General features: G+C 32.6%; 2 protein-coding genes across 3 annotated transcripts in view; one reads left to right on the top strand and one right to left on the bottom strand.

Moving 5' to 3' along the window:
- The window catches only part of LOC102582594 (probable ribosome biogenesis protein RLP24), a 2,730-nt gene extending 1,720 nt beyond the window's left edge, over positions 1 to 1,010 (top strand). For both annotated transcript variants that reach the window (XM_006362182.2, XM_006362183.2), the window contains exons 3-5: positions 117 to 230; positions 349 to 485; positions 576 to 1,010. In XM_006362182.2, coding sequence (XP_006362244.1) covers positions 117 to 230; positions 349 to 485; positions 576 to 744 — 420 coding nt within the window. In that variant the 3' untranslated portion in view covers positions 745 to 1,010. The remainder of the gene's footprint in view (positions 1 to 116; positions 231 to 348; positions 486 to 575) is intronic.
- A 1,947-nt stretch (positions 1,011 to 2,957) lies between these two features.
- Positions 2,958 to 16,655, bottom strand: part of LOC102581026 (uncharacterized) — a 53,005-nt gene continuing 39,307 nt past the window's right edge. Inside the window, exons 7-10 of the mRNA XM_015302887.1 lie at positions 5,764 to 6,264; positions 4,425 to 4,466; positions 3,729 to 4,232; positions 2,958 to 3,582 (exon numbers count right to left, since the gene is read on the bottom strand). Coding sequence (XP_015158373.1) covers positions 3,460 to 3,582; positions 3,729 to 4,232; positions 4,425 to 4,466; positions 5,764 to 6,264 — 1,170 coding nt within the window. The 3' untranslated portion in view covers positions 2,958 to 3,459. The remainder of the gene's footprint in view (positions 3,583 to 3,728; positions 4,233 to 4,424; positions 4,467 to 5,763; positions 6,265 to 16,655) is intronic.

Here is a 16,655-nt window from a genome sequence, read left to right as displayed (position 1 = left end):
AAAAAAAAGGGGGGGGGGGGGGGGGGGGGTTTGAATCTTCACAAGGAAATGAATTGTTCTGAATTCTTGGCTGTTCATCAAGTAAAGGAAAAGCTTTCTGTGTTTTCTCTGTGCAGATCTTTCGGTTCTGTAGGTCTAAGTGCCACAAGAACTTTAAGATGAAGAGGAATCCTCGTAAAGTTAAATGGACTAAAGCATATAGACGGCTGCATGGAAAGGACATGACTCAGGTAAACAGTGATATGCTTTTTGTTGGAAAAAATTTGGTCTAATGATCTTTCTTCTTTTTTGTTTTATTCTATTTTGGATACTGAAAGTTCCTTTCCTGCTGCTAATTTTCATTTTAAGGACTCAACATTTGAATTCGAGAGGAAGCGTAATAGGCCAGAGAGATATGACAGGAATGTAACTGTGAACACTCTGAAGGCCATCAAGAAAATTGATAAAATCAGAGTTGACAGGGAGGAGAGACATATTACAAAGAGGTTCCTTATACTGTGCTTCACTATTTTCCGTTACTTCTAATTTATCATTTCCCTTTTCTTGCTAATAACATTAGTTGGCAAATCATACAGGATGAAAGGAAAGAAAGCCAAGGAGCAGAGAGAAGCAACAAAGGAGCTCGAGCAGAGCATTCACATGGTCAAAGCTCCTTCTGTGCTCGTCAAAGAGCCATCACTTACACTGCCTACCAAGGTCAAGGTTTCGCGAAAGCAGTCAGAGGAAAATCGCATGGAGGAATAAACATTTTGCTTCCGATATTCTATATTTTCAAACTAAATCAGTCCATGCTTATTTTTGCTGTATGTGTAACGTTTTGATTACATTGACATGCTAAGCTTTCCCTTACCTTCAGAATACCTTCAGAATAGTAATGGTTCGTCAACTTAGTCTTGTGTGTATTGAAAAATACAGTAGAAACTTTTGAACTTCCCATATGAGTATTTTGATGAGGAACCAAAGGGCAGATAATATATCTTTCACAAGGTTCCTAGTTTGTCTTGACCGTGGAATTATTATTGCGTTGGGGCCTTGTGTTACCTTTCTCCTCTGTCATCAGAGTCACTTTTATGTCCTTGTTTGATCAACAACTATGTAGTTTTGTGGTGGTTTAGTTTCTACTATTGGCACTTGTGTTTATACATCTTACTGCAAATTATTCAAAACCCACAAATGCCAACAAATTCTAGTATAATAGAACTCACAAATAGAAGTGATAGAATCTCACATGTCTGAGAGGCATTTCAAATAAGAATTTAACTAGTATATACTGGTAATGTAAACAAAATTCAATTTGATAGACTGGAATCCACCAACGTGTGTGCAAGCTGACATAGGAACCATGGCAACAGACCTGAGCAGACAATGCTTGGAGCTTTGAGGCAAGAATTTTTAATTAAAGAATTTCTAATTAAAGAAATTACTGACACAAATACAAAATCTTTTGGCAAAAACTGCTGGGTTCACGTGAATCCATGGATTATAATATTGATCCGCCTTTGCTTGTTACCTCCATCACGAGCATCTTACTCTAAAGGTGCACCAATGCTTGACTAATAAGATATCAAAGGAGCCTGACAAAACGTAATAGGCTGCTACTCTAGGCTTGCGTCACTTCTTCAAGATCCACCCCTTCTTTCGAAAATCAACAAACGACCCTATATGTATATATCAGGTGATGTTCGATCTAACTTGGACAGTTCCATGGAAAACTTCTTACCTTCCTAGCTAACTTTGGATTCATGGACATCACTAGCTTCTGCCATCACCCCAAAATCATGGTTCACCCTTTCGACTCATCGGTAGTGCCTTGACTATCATTTTGTTCCTGGGAGCAGAGAATAGTGATGCATCAGATTACTAATTGAAAATATTGTACAAGGAAAAAGAGCACTAGAGTTAAGACAGAAAGAGAGCACTAGAGTTAATTAGATATACTGCTAGCGGCACTAGACAAACCTTAGAAGTGAACCTCTGTTGTGTCCATTTATTCAGATCATCTACTTTCACCTCATCATCATTGTTCACACTTTTGAGACTCGGTGTACTCACATATATCCCCTGTTGGACAAACGTCTTCATTTCAGGGCAGTCATCAATATACACTTTCTTGAGAAATGGAAATTCAAGAGCATGCTTTGTCAGAAAGAAATGCTCCAGCTTAGGCAGCCCGCGAAGATCCAGCTCTTCCAACAGGGGAAATAAGGGCTCATTAGTCATTTCATCTCCTTGTTGTTCCTCTTTTATGGTCATTTCTTCCATTGACTCACAATATCCTATCTCTAGTACTTGGAGCTTCAGAAGACCTCTGGCCACTGATGGAGACATCAAGTTTCTCAATTTTCCACAATTCCGTACATACAATCTTTTAAGTTTGGTGAAGTAGTCAGTTGGAAGTTGGTGAGAGCATAGAGCACTTATGCTGTTAGCCCCACTGATACATAGCATTTCCAGGTTGGGACAAGAAACCTGCAAGCTTTGAAGTATCAAACTTTGTTGAAGATACAGTTGGAGCTATTGGAAGAAAACACTAGGTCATAAGTGGAGAAGCCAAAAGTAATGGTTTGTCAACTTAGTCTTGTGTGTATTGAAATACCGTAGAAACTTTTGAACTTCCAATATGAGTATTTTGATGAGGAACCAAAGGGCAGATAATATATCTTTCAAGAGTTTTCTAGTTTGTCTTGACCGTGAAATTATTATTGTGTTGGGACCTTGTGTTACCCTTCTCCTCTGTCATCATCGTCACTTTTATGTCCTTATTTTGATCAACAACTATGTAGTTTTGTGGTGGTTTAGTTTCTACTATTGGCACTTGTGTTTATGAATCTTCTGCAAATTATTCAAACCCACAAAAGCCAACAAATTCTAGTATAATAGAACTCTCAAATAGAAGGAAGTGATAGAATCTCACAGGTCTTAAGAGGCATTTCAAATAAGAATTTAACTTGTATACACGGACAATAAACAAACTTCAATTTGATAGACTGTGGAATCCACCAACATGTGTGCAAGCTGACATAGGAACCATGGCAACAGACTTGAGCAGACAATGCTTGGAGCTCTGAGGCAAGAATTTTAATTAAAGAATTTCTAATTTGGGATGCTTTACAGTTTACACCCTCCGCATGATCAAAGAGTTTCTAATTAAAGAAATTACTGATACAAATACAAAGTCTTTTGGCAAAAACTGTTGGGTTCAAGTGAATCCATGGATTATAATATTGATCCCCCTCTACTTGTTACCTCCATCGCGAGCATTTTACTTGCGCTGCTTCTTCAAGATCTGCCCCTTCTTGCAAAAATCAACAAACAACGGTGTAGGTATTAGGTGATGTTCGATCTAACTTGGACTAATTCATGGAATACTCATTACCTTCCTTGCCAGCTTTGGATTCATAGACTGAATCACTAACTTCTGCCATCACTAGATTTGGCTTTGTTGTTATCACACCAAAATCATGGTTCACCCTTTCGAGACTCGGTAGCTTCAGATTCATCACCATTGGTAGCTTTAGATTCATCGTCATCACTAGCTTCAGATTCATCGCCATTGGTAGCTTCACTAGCTTCAGATTGTTCCTGGGAGCAGAGAATAGTGATGCTTTAATTGAAAATATTGTACAAGGAAGTTGACAAACATAAATAAACATCTGAATATTACTATTACTATTAAGTCAAAGAGCACTAGAGATAATTAGTTATACAGCTAGCGGCACAAGACAAACCTGAGAATTGAACATCTCTTGTGTCCATTTATTGAGATCATCTACTTTCACCTCCTTAGCAAAGTTCACCCATTTGAGAATCGGTGTACTCACAGATATTCCCTGTTGGACAAACGTCTTCATTTCAGGGCAGTCATCTATCTTCATTTTTCTGAGAAATGGAAATGTAAGAGCATGCTCTGTCAGAAAGAAATGCCCCATCTTAGGCAGCCTCCTAAGCTCCAGCTCTGCCAAGAGGGGAAATAAGGTCATGATTCCTTCTCCTTGTTGCTCCTCTACTGTGATCACTTCTTCCATTGACTGACAATATCCTATCTTTAGTATTTGGAGATTCAAAGCACCTCTGGCCACTGATGGAGACATCAAGTTTCTCAATTTTTCGCAACTCGTTACTTCCAATTTTACAAGTTTGCTGAAGTAGGCAGTTGGAAGTTGGTGACAACATAGAGCACTTATGCTGTTAGCCCCATTGATGTATAACTTTTTCAAGTTGGGACAAGAAACCTGCAAATGTTGAAGGCCTTGTATTTTATATAAGGGATGAATATTCAATATAACTTAAAGTACAAATCTAAAAATGAGCTATATCTCATCTTACATCAAGGTAACAGGAAGTGAAAAACAGAAATAACTATCTAAAGATTAAAACGAAAAGAGAGCAGTAATTAGTTATACTACTAGTGGCACAAGACAAACCTTATAATTGAACATTGCTTTATTGAGATCAACTACTTTCACCTCATCATCACTGTTCACACTTTTGAGACACGTTGTACCCACATTACTCCCTGTTGGACAAACGTCTTCATTTCAGGACAGTCATTAATCTCCACTTTTATGAGAAATGGAAATTCAAGAGTACACTCTGCCAGAAAGAAATGCCCCAGCTTAGGCAGCCTGCTAAGCTCCAGCTCTTCCAAGTGGGGAAATAAGGTCATGATTCCTTCTCCTTTTGGGATCACTTCTTCCATTGATTCACAGTGTTTTATCTGTAACACTTGGAGATTCAGAAGACCTCTGGCCACTGTTGGAGACATCAAGTTTCTCAATTTACTACAATCCTGTACTTTCAATGTTTGAAGTTTGCTGAAGTAGGCAGTTGGAAGTTGGTGAGAGCATATAGCACTTATACTTTCAGCTTCACTGATGTGTAGATATTCCAAGCTGGGACAAGAAACCTGAAAATGTTGAAGGGATGATAAGGGCTCAACCACAAGACAATTAACACCCACAAAGAAAACACTAGGTCATAAGTTGAGAAGTCAAAAGTGCTTAAAAACTAGGTTTGATTAAAAGTATTATAAAGCAATTATTATAGTTTTAACAGTTAATTTTTGAGAAACAACCCATATAAATACCATTATTTTCAAAATATGAAAGAAATCAATTAAGGTCAAATTACTCAAATAAAATAAATATTTTAAAAAGCATCTCCAAAATAGCATTCTTTAAAATCTTTTAAAAAGAGATAAAATACAAGATGACATGAGAAAATAAATCCACATATATATTAGCTGTTAAATATAATGGAAGACATTTTTTAGGACTAGTTTTTTTATATATATAATAAAAACGAAACTCAAAAGAAAAAGTACAAGCAAGGGGCTATTTCTTATCTTATTAGTCCTATTGAGGTATAAAAAATAAAGAATTTAGAACGAGATGCAGATTCAGAATTTGAAATTTATAAATATCTCTAATGACCTCAGGGTAATATCCAATAACAATCGCGTTCATAATCTAGATATTACTAATACAGATTAAAGTTTCTGGGCAAAAGCTATTAGATTTACATGAACCCCTCGGTTACAATTTTTTAGTTTCGCCTATATTTGTTACCTCAGTCAACATAGGTATCAGGTGAGAAACAGAAATGACTATCTGAGAAGATTACTGTTACTATTAATTATTTGCTAGTTAAAACGGTAAGAGAGCAGTAGACCAGGGGTGTACTAATGCATGACAAAAATATTTATAGTAATTAGTTATACACTAGAGGCACAAGACAAACCTTAAAATTGAACATTGCATTCACCTCATCATCATTGTTCACACTAATGAGACTCGCTGTACCCGTATATACTCTCTGTTGGACAAACGTCTTCATTTTAGGGCACTCAAAAATGATCACTAGTTTGAGGAATGGAAATTTAAGAGCATGCTTGGTCAGAAAGAAATGCCCCAGCTTAGGCAGCTTGTGAAGAATCAGCTTTTCCAATAGCGGAAATAAGGGCTCATTAGTCATTTCTTCTCCTTGGTGTTCCTCTTCTGTGATCACTTCTTCCATTGACTCACAATTTTCTATTATTAGTGTCCGGAGATTCAGAAAGCCTCTGACCACTAATGGAGACATCAAGTTTCTTAATTTTACACAATTCTGTACATCCAATCTTTGAAGTTTGCTGAAGTATGGAAGTTGGTGAGAGAATAGAGAACTTATGCTGTCAGCACTAAAGATAGATAGCTCTTCCAAGCTGGGACAAGAAACCTGCGAATGTTCAATATAGCTAAAAAGTACAAATCCAACTACTTTCACCTCATAATCATTGTTAAAGGACAAATATATCCCAAACTATCACAAATGATACGTACATACCTTCTGTTATACTTTAAGGTTGCATATACCCTTACCGTTACTTTTTTGGGTTGTGTATACCCTTAAAACTAACGGACGGACACGTGGCTTCATCTCAACAATTTACCCGATTTTATTTATTTTTTACCTAAAATTAAAAAATCCACCCATCTTTCATTTACCCACCCATGACCCAAATTAAAACACCATGACATTTTAAATTAAAATAAAAACAAAGAGCCCTCCTCCATTAAAACATAACCCAAAACCTTTTAAATCAAACAAAACACGAAATTGTTCTTCAATACATCTTCATTTGCAGCTTTTTTCAAATCTCATAAAACAAAGACACAGTAGCTTGTTATTTCATTGACAAACAAGAGACCCATTTTAATTTATTGTTCAAATCGATTTGTTGTTGAATGGGGTCGAAAATACTATCACCATTGATGGACGAAACTTCTAGTTTAAAAGTGGGTCTTCAATAGAATAAAAAAATTTGAATTTAAATTGATTTGTTGTTGTTGAAAGGGGTTGAAAATACTACCACCATTGATGGACAAAGCTTCAAGAAAAGTGGGTTTGCAATCAATTAAGAAAATTTTAACTTAAATTAATTAGTTGTTGTTGAAACGGGTTAAAAATACTACCACCATTGACGGATAAAGCTTCAAGCTTTAAATTGAATTTGCAATTGAATAAAAAAATTTGAGCTCAAATTGATTTGTTGTGGTTAAAAGGGTTCAAAAATATTCTTGAAATAGATTTTGATGAAATGAACCAAGTGCACCATATTTTTGTGGTTGTTGTTGGAAAGCTTTTGATATTAATTTTGCACAAAGTTGAAAATTTGTGTTGTTGAAAGCGGATGATTCATTGTTGTTGTCTAAACTTTAAGGAGGATGCATTGAGTTTATTCTAGTTGAAGATTTTTATTTTTTTATTTCTCTTTTTTTTTTTTTTTTTTTTGGATTAGCAAGGAATCAGTGATATTCTCTCACAAAAAAGATGAAGGGTATTTGGTTGTGGGTCGGGTGAATCTTTTATTTTATGTAAATAAATAAAAAAAATCGAGTAAATGGCTACGATGAAGCCATGTGTTCGTCCATTAGTTTTAAGGGTATACACAACCCAAAAGAGTAACGGTGAGGGTATATACAACCTTAAAGTATAACGAAGGGTATTAACATACCATTTGTGATAGTTCGAGGGTATATTTGTCCCTTTTCCCTTAAATTTATGCTCACATAATCAAATTCTTATGTTGTCTATCAATCATTTTCTTCTTCTTTGGATTTTCTCTTTACATGATTTATTTTGCTTTTTTTTTTTTAGTCTCATATCTATTCAAATTCTTTCTTCATCTTCTTTGGATTTTCTCTTTACATGATACACACACTATTGATGCTTTCTTTCTTTTGTTCATGGTTTGTATATGCGTTTCTTAATAGTAGAATACTATATTAATGCTATGATCCTTCTTTATTCTTTACTTTCTAATATAGTTAAGTGATTTTTTGTGGCTGATAATAATTATTTTTGTCTTCATCACTTTTCATGTAATTTTAAAGGCTTTACAAGCAAAAAAAGAAGAAGATGTCGACAGTCAAAATTAAGTAATTCTTTCATTTTCTCTTTATTTTAATTTGTTATATAATTTTAAGATCACAATTTTTAAAGTATTGAAGAAAAGTCATATATAAAAGCTAAGATTCTTTCTAACAGTGTAAATGAGGTGTGAATAAGGATAACAAAGAGTCAAATTTTTCCCCTCTTTTTACCATAATAAATGTAAATATATGATCAATGAGTATTAGATTTATTAATTGTTATTGAAAGTAAAAAAAATATTTCTTTTATTTTTCTCACATCCAACTTTTAGTACTTTTTCTACATCTTCAACGCTACATATACATATTTTTTTAAAAAAAATATTTCTTTGGTACTCTTTAATAATCTCTATATGACTAAATTATGTGTTCAATTTTATTGTAAAAGAAAAACCTCAACAATAGTGTTTCACTATAACAACTTAAATTCTTTCTTCTCGCAATGCATGCTATAAAAATGAAAGTTTAAATATAAAATTTTAATATTAATGAATCTTATGCGACATAAATATGTACTATATGAATGCCAGTACGAGCATCGAATATCGAAAAAAATTAAAAAAATCTCTCCGACTTTTGAGTTTTGTGCATAAGTATGTTCGAATATAATTCAAATATTTTTTTCTCACTATGATTTAGCACAAATATATTTTATTTTGTATATTTTTATCATGCAGTCATTTGTACAAAAAAAAAAGTCACGGAATTTATGATCGAGTAGATTTAATATTTTGGTTGAACCAATAATATTGATATAAGAATCATTAATTTAATATGAAACTATGATAATTAGACGACTGTTACGTGGCTGAAACTTTTCATATCAACTTTTATGTTTTCATCTTTTTTATAAGCTATTTTAAATTTAAAATGCCGCATGATATTTTTTTTAGCAATTTTCCTGAATAGATAATATCAGGCAACTTAATTTGTATTTCTCTCTTTTATTATATAATTTATTAGAATATTTATCAAATCGTGACATTAATTATTTTAATATGTATTTAATATTTTCTTATACATGTGCGAAGCACATACAAATACACTAGTAATATTATTAAGAAGGGTTGGGCAAAAATTATGTATCTTTACTATGTCAGTGTCAATGTGATTGTAACATATAAATTGGAGGGTCAAAAGTAAGAAGAATCATTTGTTGATTCTTTGCTATATATCGATTTTAAGAAAAATGTTTAGCTTGATGACAATTTTTATTGTGTTGGTTCTTAATGATTCATTCTTCAATTAAATTGTATGATTTTCATATTTTTATTGAAGAATCTATTACTACTCTCTAATTAAATTGAATAGTTACTGCATAAATCACTAAGTAATTATTATTATTATTATTAGGGAATCAGAAGAAGAAGAAAACGTGATCTGATTTTCAAAAAACAAAAAAACAAAAATGAAGAGGTAGGAAAATAAGAAAAGAAACGCTGAAAAAAGGAAACGAATAAAAATAAAAGAATTTAAAGAGAAAGTAAAAGAATGAAATAAGAGAAAAGTGCATACGAGATTCATATATTAGATTTGTATTAAAAATATAATAAATAATTTAGTTTAGAAATTTATCAAAATGAATAGAAGGAAATCAAGTTTTATTGAAATTTTTTCTTTCTATTATTTTTAGCAAGAAAAATAAAACTATTATTTTTACTTACAATATATTACATAAAAATCAAGCATTTTAGAAGATTTAAAAACACTTAGATGATGAAGATTCGTAATATATATATATATATATAGTAAGTGTGAATAATATCACTAGTTAAAATTAGAAAACTAAAATATTTTTTTTTGAACAATAGAAAATTCAATTAATTAGGGCGAAGTGGGGATGAGCTTACTGGTTAGTTATATAGCTAGAGGTACAAGACAAACCTTAGAATTGAACATGACTTTATTGAGATCAACTGCTTTCACCTCATCATCATTGTTCACACTTTCAAGACTCGCAATACTCATAAATATTCCATGTTGGACAAACATATTCATTTCAGGACAATCATCAATCTCCACTTCTCTGAGTAATGGAAATTCAAGAGCATGCTCCGTCAGAAAGAAATGCTCCAACTGAGGCAGCCTGCAAAGCTTCAACACTTTCAAGGAGGGAAATAAAGTCATGATTCCTTGTCCTTGTTGTTCCTCTTCTGTGATAACTTCTTCCATTGATTGACAATCTTTTATCTGTAGACTCTGTAAATTCAGAGCACCTCTAGACACTGATGGAGACATCAGATTTCTCAATTTCTCACATTCAGATACTACTAATGATTTAAGTTTGGTGAAGTAGGCAGTTGGAAGTTGGTGAGAGCATAGAACTCTAATCCTTTCAAGTTTTTGTATGTATAGCTCAGTCAGATTGGGACAAGAAACCTGCAAAAGTTGAAGTATCAAACTTTATTGTATTTTGTTGCAGGAAGAAAACACTAGGTCATACGTGGAGAAGCCAAAAGTGCTTAAACACATTTATATATTTTAAAAGAGCCAAATATATACATAAAAAAAAAGGAAACTTACATAAATATACTATATTAAAAAATATTTATCATTTATAGCAATAACATTTTTTTTACTTGATCACTTTCAATATATTTATAATACAATTTTAATACATATCACAGAGAACAATTTATAGATCACATATAATATACGTTTTATTGATGAATAATACATTTATCACACATTTTAATACACTTATAATACAATGTGTCAATTTCTTACCAAACAAGTATAATATATTTAAGAAAATTGTTATAAAGCATATATATTGCACACATAATTCACTTTAAATACATATTATAGATTTATCATAGTATTCTATAAATGGTAATAAATAAAAAATATCGCTAAAATCACTAGTTATTTATTAAAAAGGTACTCATCCAAGTAATTTTTCCTTAAAAAAAATCATATAATCTCGTTTAATATTTTAAAAAGATTTTTAGTAGCTCAAACACTTTATATTTTTTTTTTATATAGTTTCAAATATATACAATAAAGTAATTAGGTTTACGACAAATATAGCCATGTTTTATCAACCAAAATTCATATAAAATATACAATATTGACTATGCAATATAGTTTGATAAAAGTCATAGATAGGATACAATATAATTTACTTATACACGAGCTATACTTTATGATACACTCAAAAAACTGAATACAACTTATTTTGTTCTTACTTTTTTTTTCATATCTATTTATTTACACACACGCGCGCGCATACACACAAAAATGAATAAGAATAAGAAACTCAAATAATGATAAACAAATAGATTTATAAGAGAGATATTTAAAACTTAAATTAGCCGTTGAATTAAAAAATTCAATAAAAATATTCCTATGTAAAATGAATCAAATATATCCTTATATGGAATTTTCATATAACAAATTAATTTAAAATTATTTTTTCACTTGGTTAGACCAAAAAGGTATATCTAAGTCATTTATATAATGAATAAAAGAATATACTTTGTGTAAGTAAATATCTTTAGTGCTCAAGTAAAAGGTAAAATTTTAATTCATAAAAACCCTCAAAATAAAAAGTGAAAAAGTAAGCTCGTTTCATATTTAAAAAAAGTCCGTATTTGTCATGATAAAAAGCAAACCTTTTCATTGAAAAGAGGATTTGAGTCGATGATGGAGTTGTTGGTGGTAGGGGAGAAATTTTGGAACTCAGGTAACCCCTTGAAGCTCATTCTCCATAACAGAGGGAACTCAATGCCCTCAACATTGTCACTGCAAAAGTGAGTCAGGCATTCCATATTATAAAGGTCTAACTCATTTAAATTGGGGAACTTGATTACTTCATGTGTCCTCCCACAGATGTTCAATAAATGTGTCACTAAATCACAATTAGAAAGGCCGAGAACTTTCACGTTCTGAAGCTCATTCAGTTGCAATTCGGCCAACACGTTATTAGAGCCTTTTCCCATTGAATGCACAACTTCGCATTCCTTCAACAGGCGGCAGATCCAATCACCCAATGGGGCGGTCTCAGTGACCTTTAACTCAATATTCTTTCCGTAATCACCCATGGTCACTGTGTAAGCATAACCCACTTTAAGAGTGTACCGTGTCAACCTGGAGGGAAGGCGCAAGTTACTGTAGATCACATCTTTGGAACAGTTACTTAATGTCAGTGCAGTCAATTTCGATAAAGATTCCAGTTCCTTCAAGGTGGAGTTACAATAATCTTCTACTCCCACCATATGAAGTTCCTCCAATCGAACTAGTTTTGATAACACCCCTGCTGAAATCCTTGTACCTCTTGGTAACTCTAACATAATTAGATTGGCCAAATTTCCAATCTCCACTGGCACCTCCTCTAACTCACATTCTCTTATGCAAAGAATTTCCAAATTGACAAGTTCACCAATAATGGATATGTCATCCAACCTTAATTCACTCAGATACAACATCCTCAGACTTGACAAACTCTGAATGGATGTTGGAAAAGGCAGAATGGACTTGTAATGTGTGTTTCCCCTCAAGCTTAAGACATTGAGTTTACTTATGCCATCAAAAAAATCATCATGTAACTTGAATGGCACTTCAAAACTGAGTTCTAACATTAGAAGCTTCAGTTTTGGGCAAACTATTGGGCTACAAGGCTCGTCAAATTTATTTGCAACAATTGACATGTGACTGTATTGCTGCTTGTATAACTCTATTCTTGGGAACTCTTCTGAGTTCACATCATGACTTACCATAAAGCTATGATCTCCCTCAGACGCAATATTTATAGCCACGTCACGGATCACATCATGCATTTTAACATGATTTATGTATGAACCTTGGGATAATAAGAAACTATCTTCCAAAATTTGTAACAGATTACACACCCTATCTCTTGCTTCTTCTATATTTTTAATTTTTGAAAAGATGCGAAGCCCCATTCCATATTTAAGCAATTCTTCAATCGAAATATTACTATCTTCCTTGAACAAAGAACAAAGCAAGAAGAGGGACTTGGCTTCATCACTTTCCAAGTAATCATAGCCTAGCCTCAGCTGTTTATACACCTTTGTGTGCACTCCAGGGATATTTCTTGCTTCTGCACGGCGTAATTGTTTAAGGGCATCCTCCCACGAAGGCTTGGTTTTACGCTTTAGTGCTCCTGCAACTGTAACAATTGCAAGTGGCAACCCCATGCATTCTTTGGCAACCTCTTTTGCTGTGCCATGAATAGAAGGATCGTCTACTGAATCACCAGCTTTCTCCTTGAAAAGGCACCATGCTTCCTCTTCGCATAACGTTCCAACTTCCATGATGTTCTGAGCTTCCATTGCTTCACAAACATTTCGGTAACGCGTTGTCAATATCACTTTGCATCGATGTTTGTGGTTGCTTCCACTTGGAATTCCAAGTTTGTCTAGATCAGGAAGAGCCTCCCAAACGTCATCCAAGATTATAAGGTTGCGGCTGTTCTGATCCATTAACCTTGTACGCAGCTCATCTCCACAACTCCATATATCATCCCCTTTTAATGTCAGTCCGACTCCTCTTGCGATCTCACCCTGAAGTTTTTTAAATTCTGGTTGTTGAGTGACAGTTACCATGACGACATCTTTGAAGAACCCTTGTTGTTTCGCCTGTAGTCTGATTTTCTCAGCGAGTGTTGTTTTACCAACACCACCCATACCACATATCCCAATCATAGTGACCCCTTCATCTTTCAAAGCCTCCATGATCTCATCCTCTTTCAATTTTCTGGAGTCAAACACCTCACCATAGTTACTAGGTGTAGCCTCAATTTGAACTGGACGATCATAGGAGATTACACCGCCTTCAGTTTGAAGTTTAGTCAACTCCTCTATAGTTTTCTTAGCTCTCCTGCCGAGGGAGTAACGTGACTTCAAGTTTGGACACCAACCATAAAAGCAACCTTTTTCAACCTCAGCTGTACGTCCCATTACATCATCCACTTTTGCAATAGTGGTATCAACACTAGTTAACCAAAGAACGCCATTGGGTGAAATGCCTGTTAAGTTTCTCCGGGCAACTTCCGCTTTTTGGTCCACCTCAATTCTGGTATTTTTCAGCTTCTCAGATTCATTTTCCATAGATGTGATGTTGTCCTTGTAGTAGTAGAAATACCCAATCTGTCGCCCAACTGGCTGGATCAAGCATTCTATTACCTTTTCCGCAACTGGCTGGATCAAGCAATCCATATCGATCTGATTGATTAATACAAGGAAGCAAAGGCAGAATGAAAATAGGTTGAGAGTTGAGAGTGAATGGATACAAAATCAGAGGAAATTGAAAACTGATAACATCAGCTACCTATACTACTATTAACTCTCCTCACATGGACATGTACTATTTTGAAAGTGACCAAACAACAAACTCATGTTTGTCTTTTAATAAATACATTGTTAAAAATGGGGTATCCATAAAATTAGTTAATTATTTTTTTGAATATACTTATTTCTAAAATTAATATACGGACACTTATGCTATAAAACAACTAAATGATGTATTTGGTTTGATATTGAGTTACTCTCTTTAAATATACTTTTTCCTAATTCTTTCTAGTGGTGTACTCGTGTTTTAAAATTTTTATGGTGCATAGTGCAATATTAACCATAACTTCCTTATATTCTTAGAATAGACGTTTTACAAATATTGTACTATTCATTTCATTATAACTCTCACCCACATAAAAAAATTACACATATTGGGCTTTTAGATGTACTATTCCATTATTACTCTCACCCACCCCATAAAATTTTTGCATAACAGATGAAAAAGTAAAAGGCATAATATATAAATATATTCTTTAATCTGGTTTTAATAGATATTTATGCCCTCTAATTTTAAATGTACACAAGTAGACATTTGAATTTGTTGAAAATAATAATTCAAAGTTGGAGTAGGAATCCTAAATTGATTAAAATTTGTTATTTATGGTATTTACTTATTTATGTTTAATGTTAGTTAGATCAGTTCCTAGTCCTAGTTTAATTTGATTTTTATTTTTATAAATAGGAATGTTACTGTTATTTTCAATATACAGAAAATACAAAACCAAGCAAAAATATACGGAATAAATAGAACTTGAAGTAAGATTCAAGAACCTTTGAGTTTATAATTAAAATATTTTCCTTCAAAATTTAACAAGTAGACATACATATTCTACATGATAAAGTCTTTCTTTCCATGTTTATTTACTTCGGACATGCTTTCTTAATTTTTTATTTATGTATGTGTTACCATTAACCAAACAAGTATGATAAAGAATATTTTTGTAATAATGAATAATGTGTCGTTAGTATGTGATTGTCCTCTCAAACGATCAGTTTGTGATTGACACTAACTTTATAATTATATAATGTAGTTTAATTACAATATTTGAATAGATTTCAAGAAATGGTTATTATTTAAAATTCGTACAATTGAAAAGACAAGTCTCTAAAGAAGAACACCTAATATGTACATCCACAAACTTTATTTTTTCTTTCTTTAATTCAAGGAACAAGGAGATCAAAATGAAGAATCTAAAATAGAGGAAAAGTGAAAATGGGTGGACTTAAAGTTGATTGAGAACTCTATAGTAAATTACACTTTGTTCATCTAGCTAATAATTGCACGATTTTGGCGTGGAGACGAAACTAGAATTTCAATTTTATGAATTTTAAATTTTACAATGACGATTTAAAGTGATAATAACTTAATTCTAAATTTTATATTTAAACATATTTAATAAATTTATAAATATAAATACGCTGTTTGAATAAAATCTATTGAGCTTGGCCAAATCCACATGTTGAATATACAATATATCTGTTACCTTTTCCACAAAAATACAATTAATTATTTCTTAGTTACAACACAAGGAAGCAAAGGTAGAATGAAAATAGGTTGAGAGTGAATGAATACAACAGAGGAAATTCAAAACTGATAAATTGCACAGCTTTGAGGTAGGTACTACTATTAACTCTCCTCGCATGGACCTATACTATTTTGAAAGTGACTAAAACAACTTATTTTAGATTAACAATTGTACTATTCCATTATTACTCTCACCTACCTCAAAAACTTTTTTCGGATTAGATGAAAAAAATAAGGCATAATATATAAAGATGTCATTTAATTTAGTTTCAATAGATATTTATGTCTTACAATTTTGAATGTGTACAAGTAGACAATTAAATTTGTATATAATTGAATAAGTAGACACACACATTCTACGTGTCATAATACACGTAGGACGATACGTACGATAAAAAGTCGTCATGTAGGATGTCACGTAAAAAGAATGTGTTTATTTGTTCAATTTTATATAAATTTAAGTGTCTACTAATTAGACACACTTAAAGTTTGACGACATATATGCTAGTTGAATCCAAGTTGAAAGACATACCATATATCTGTTGGGTTCTGAAGGGTGTGATTAGGGCGTCATGCGGAAGCTTGCAATTTGCAAATCATATAGTTGATAAATCAGATAACAAAAAACTTATACTAAAAATCAAAATATTATTATATCAAAACTAATATAAAGAAAAAACATTGAAACTTTAGAGAGAATAAATCTCCCTATAAACAAGACTCTTAAACGACTACATTGTGGATTCTATTGTTTTTTATGTTAGAAGAAACAAACCTATATTTATAGAGTCCTAAAACCTTTCCTACTAGAAAAGGAGTCCTAAAAGGAGAGAATAAATCAAATATAAAATAATATTATATTTTCCTTTCAAGAAAGTAAAAACATTTATGGTAATGTTTTGT

The sequence above is a fragment of the Solanum tuberosum genome, unplaced genomic scaffold (genome assembly GCF_000226075.1).
Source record: "Solanum tuberosum cultivar DM 1-3 516 R44 unplaced genomic scaffold, SolTub_3.0 scf00379, whole genome shotgun sequence".
NCBI lineage: Eukaryota > Viridiplantae > Streptophyta > Magnoliopsida > Solanales > Solanaceae > Solanum > Solanum tuberosum.
This window is presented reverse-complemented; position numbering and strand designations above follow the sequence as displayed.